The sequence below is a fragment of the Lactuca virosa genome, chromosome 6 (assembly GCF_052849685.1).
Source record: "Lactuca virosa cultivar CGN04683 chromosome 6, Lactuca_virosa_CGN04683_v6, whole genome shotgun sequence".
Lineage (NCBI taxonomy): Eukaryota > Viridiplantae > Streptophyta > Magnoliopsida > Asterales > Asteraceae > Lactuca > Lactuca virosa.
Window position 1 is genome coordinate 142,089,990 of NC_136431.1, and position 4,895 is coordinate 142,094,884.

Below are 4,895 nucleotides of genomic sequence, written 5' to 3' on the forward strand. Positions count from 1 at the left end.
GTCCTGATTGGCCACGGGGGTTAAGTGACGAACTCGACGAGTCAGAGACCCGACTCGCCGAGTTGGCGCTGTGATATGAAACCCTAAATCCCTGGGTTTGGGGCATATTTAAGAGAAATTATGTTCTCATTTGCGCCTCACCAGTTGCCCAGCCTCCCTGTGTGAAACCCTAAATGATTGTAGTGAGCTAAGAGAGTCTCAAATCTAATCGAGTTGCCCATGCATGAACGTAAAGATCGAAGCTTTACGTAACAATCGAGTCTTGGGATGCTAGATCTAGTGTTTGGAGTGATAGATATGCTTTAAAACGTCTGAATGAGAAATCAGATTGAAGGGACTCGCCGATTCTATGAACTGACTCGACGAGTCGGTTAGGGTTTGTCCCGATGAGCTTGATCATGCAATAACTCACCGAGTTGGAGGTCAACTCGACGAGCTGAGCTGGACTTTCATGAGACTTCTAAGGAAAACGAGTGGACTCGACGAGTCACATAGATGTACTCGGCAAGTCGGGTCAAACATGGACTGTTGACTCGGGCGTTGACTTCTGTTGACTTTAGGGTATTGGTCAAGACAGGGTTAAGAGAGTCATGGAGGGGTAAAATGGTCTTTTACCCATTCCAAGAGTTTGAGATAAAGAGAATAGCCTTGATTTATTTAGAGTTGTGAATAGAGTATTAATTAGAGATAATTATCCTATCTGTTAGGCGGAGGCTAGTTCGAGATTCGTGTACGAGGTTATTACTTGCTTGTTTACGAGGTGGGTCTTCTCACTATACTTACCTTGAGTGTAATCTATGTGTGACCGGAGGGTCTTATGTGCTTATACTGTGTGTTAGGCGGAGGCTAGTTCGGGATTCGTGTATGAGGTTATTACTTGCTTGTTTACGAGGCGAGTCTTCTCACTATACTTACCTTGAGTGTAATCTATGTGTGACCGGAGGGTCTTATGTGCTTATACTGTGTATTGAGATATCTTGTTTTATGTCCTTGTGATATATGCTATGTATTATTCTGAGCTTACTGAGTTAGGACCAGAGGGTCCACCCGAGTTGTGGGACCGAAGGGTCCCACTGAGATACATTGACCAGAGGGTCTTATTTGAGTATATCCATGAGAGGCTAATGAGTTATGTGTGGTATTTTGGGGAACCTTGGAGGTTAGTTCCACTCTCGCATATAATTTGTAATTTTGTGCGAGCGTCTTGCTAATTGTTTTTAATGCATCCGCCCTTAAAGAAAATATAGGGTTGTTATTAAAAGTTTAATGTAGGGTTGTTGTTAATAGTTTAAAGAAATGAGGGTCTATTTGTTTGCGCCAATAGACAGAGGACTTGTTTTGTAGAAGAAACTAAACTGAAGTGTCATGGGTCGCTTGAGACAGATCAGTTGGGAGTCCTAGTACTAGTACCTATTATTTGAAATAAACGAAAAAGAAATAATCGCCTACATACCTTTTTATCGATAAATCTTTACGGAAAATCTCCCAATTGGGAACCCTAACTTGATCTATTCCAAAGCAAGTTATCATCGATTCATCATCGTCTGGTACGAATTTATCTCTTTCGAGAATTTCTACCTTCAATTCAATAGCGTGTGTTTATTAATCAGTTGATATATGTACAGTTTCTTGGAATTTTGTCTCTCCAGAGAAGAATTTAATTGATGAATTAGTTTGATTCCTTTTGTATTTAATTTTGCGATTATGTTGAAAAGCAGCGATATAATTGTGTTGGATTGTCAAGAGTGGGAGAGAAAGAGGGGGTGGAGGCTTATTACGAACAGATTGGATTTGAACCTCATATCATATCTACACAATATTTCGATTATTAGTTTAGATGAAGATGAAAGAAGCAGGAACTGATTACAAAAGTACTTAAGAGGCCAGATTAATAGCAGATTATCTAACCATAACATATTCTTGAAATTGTACCTGCAGAGAGCAATGAATCATGTTTGTGATCATTTAAAGTACAACATATAAGATTCGAGATATAAGTTGTACATAGATGAGCTTTTTCCTTCAAAGTTCTTTGTAATTATTAGGGCTAAATGCAGGAAAGAGCAACGGACTATCATTTATATGTGCATTATATATCATCATATGATTGGTCTCTTTTTAAGATTTTATTACAGGATTGTACTTAGAAAAATCTACCCAATTATAGCAGTGAAAGTTGCTTTGTATATGGATGACATTATTGTAATTGGGTAGATTTTTCAAAGTACCATATGCTGTAATATGCTATTATTAACAAATCAATGCAAGTAAGTTTTTGTTCCATACATGTTGATTACAAAAGTATATGACTATTGTTACCATACAGCTCTTATTAGTGAATTTGTTCAAATTCCAATGTTTTTTTTTTTTTTTTGGTCATTTTCAGTGAAAACCCTCATGAGTTGAGACAAATAAAGGATGGCAGACTTACCAGGTTATCTGTTAACCTGTCTGTACTCTGGAAAACTTGCACTTTTGGCAATTTTGGTATCTGGAGGGATCGTATTGCAAATACTAGTAAGCTTCAAACATTGAAAACTTATTAATTGAAGAAATTGTTATTGTTTAATCATTATCTTTCATGAATCATGATGACACTCACAGGCATGTGTTTTGTACAATAATTGGTGGCCAATGCTAACAGGTACCTCTACTCCTCCCTTCCCCGCTTCCTACACTAATTATTCATATATATATATATATATATATATATATATATATATATATATATATATATATATATATATATAAATAAATTTTTTGATTTGGATGTCAGCCATCAGCTAACACCACATTTTCATAGTTTTAGAAATTGTTGTTTTGTCCTCCATTAGCATCATTACAATAACTTGATAGGAAACATATAATTTTGGATTTATGAAGTTATAAAGAAACATTTACCAAATAATAATTATACCAAAGTAACGTAACGGAATGTTTTTTTTTTTTTTTTTTTTTTTTTCTTAATTGCAGCAATTATGTATGTGATTCTCCCTGTGCCATTGATATTATTTGCTGGAGCAGATACTTCTGTTCTGTTTGCCGAATCTGAAAACAGGTGTGAATTTAATTTAACCCACCACTTGTTACTGATATAGGATGACCAAATCTCAGACTGATGTACAAGTTTTCTGTCTCATACAAAAAGATGGGACAAGGACTTATCTCTGTCTGTGCAAAAGACGTGAATACCCTCCTCCCCATCCTGATCCCTGTACCTTTGTTGGGTATATATATATATATATATATATATATATATATATATATATATATATATATATATATTTGTGTGTGTGTGTGTGATTGATTTATAAACAACAGTTGGGTGGATGCGACCAAGTTCTTGACAGGAGCTTCAGCAGTAGGAAGCATTGCGATTCCTATAATCTTGAAGCATGCAGATGTCATTACATGGGGGGCCTTCGCAATGGAGATTTCGTCTCTTTTTGTGTTTGTTACTGCCATATTCTGTTTCATTGGCCTCCATAACACTGATGATGGCGGAGGGTATCATTCCATTTGATCCGACCCCCATCCCCATCATCATCATCGTATGTGTTTGATGTTTCAAAATAAAAAAAAAAAAAAAAAAAAATCGATGGGGTTTTGATTGATATGTTTGGAGCCTCATCTTATTGTTTGTGTAAATGTATTCTATTCTATTGTGTTCTCTCTAGATAAACTAACAATGTGCAAGTTTTGTTGCATTGGTTACAAGTCACTGTGACTTGGGTTTGTTTAGAAAGAGCTTCCGCTTATAACTTCTTGTTTGTGTAATTGGTTTTACATATTTGGGGGAATTTGGAAGTTGGTTTCTACAGGTGTTTTTGGGAATCAGATGCTTTGGGGGTTGTGTTCCATATTATGTGGAGATGTTTTATTTATTTATTTAGGCAATGAAATGGCGTTTTAAATGAAATATGGAACACGTTTGTTATATGTTGAACCGGTTGAAACATGTTTATTATATGATTTCTATTAACAATGTTATATAGTTAAAATAGAAATAAATATGATTTGTATTAACAATGTTATATAGTTAAAATAAATATAACATATAACTTGTTAAAAATAACTAAATCGTTATTGTTATCTATTAAATAATGATTTCATATTAAATTAAAAAGTTGTATATTTAAATATTATCATTAGTTGAACATATGATAAGAGAGACATATTTTTAAAAGTTTGAAACTTAAAATTGTATTAGTTACATGGTTGTAAAATTTGGTCAACTTAAACTAAATACTCAACAAGTTATTTTGACTCGGCCTCCAACTTAGGTGAGTTTGGCCAACTCGGCCAAAAGGCTCAAATATTTTGACTCGGCCTCCAACTTAGGTGAGTTTGGCCAACTCGGCCAAAAGGCTCGAATATTTTGACTCGGCCTCCAACTCAGATATTAATCAAATTTGGTCTAACTCGATTAAACTCGGACCAGTTCAAACGTAGTTGCATAAGTTTTTTTTAATTGAAAACCCGGGTTAAATCAGGAAAAATCTGATAAAAAACTTTTTCGAAAATCTAATACTTAACTGGCCAACAAAGTCAATTTCACCAAAGTATACCCTGAACATCCTATAAAGTTCTCATAGTTTGGTCCATTTTTGAACATTTTACAATCTTTCCTATTTATAAAGGAGACATTTGTTTGTTTACTTTCACCATCAATGTGGGATAAAAATATTTTAACCAAACTCCTTTCTTTATTTGTCAATAATTCCATTTTGTTAAATAACATATTAGGTAAAAAAAAGTTATCCAAAAAATTTGTTGTTCGGTAATTATATTTTCCAATAATCCTGTAATTTGTTATCCAAAAAAGTAAGTTCTGATTGAATAACTTTTGGTTAAATCCCAAAATCATAAACCACATTAAAACTACGTAATATAGA

At 34.4% G+C, this 4,895-nt stretch overlaps 1 protein-coding gene across 1 annotated transcript; it reads left to right on the forward strand.

Annotated features, from left to right (window-relative positions):
• The first annotated feature begins 1,408 nt into the window (after positions 1-1,408).
• LOC145120776 (Vacuolar protein sorting 55 (VPS55) family protein) lies at positions 1,409-3,834 on the forward strand. The gene is made up of 5 exons (XM_079056570.1): positions 1,409-1,547; positions 2,387-2,517; positions 2,605-2,644; positions 2,974-3,058; positions 3,322-3,834. Exons 2-5 carry the CDS (start codon positions 2,419-2,421, stop codon positions 3,521-3,523), a joined length of 426 nt encoding a protein of 141 aa, XP_078912696.1. The 5' UTR covers positions 1,409-1,547; positions 2,387-2,418; the 3' UTR covers positions 3,524-3,834.
• Positions 3,835-4,895: the final 1,061 nt, after the last annotated feature.

Coding starts and splice junctions, on each gene's coding strand:
- LOC145120776 (XM_079056570.1), top strand. CDS start 2,419: ATGGCAGACTTACCAGGTTATCTGTTAACCTGTCTGTACTCTGGAAAA. Junction 2,518..2,604: donor GGATCGTATTGCAAATACTA/GTAAGCTTCAAA, acceptor TGACACTCACAG/GCATGTGTTTTGTACAATAA. Junction 3,059..3,321: donor TTTGCCGAATCTGAAAACAG/GTGTGAATTTAA, acceptor TATAAACAACAG/TTGGGTGGATGCGACCAAGT.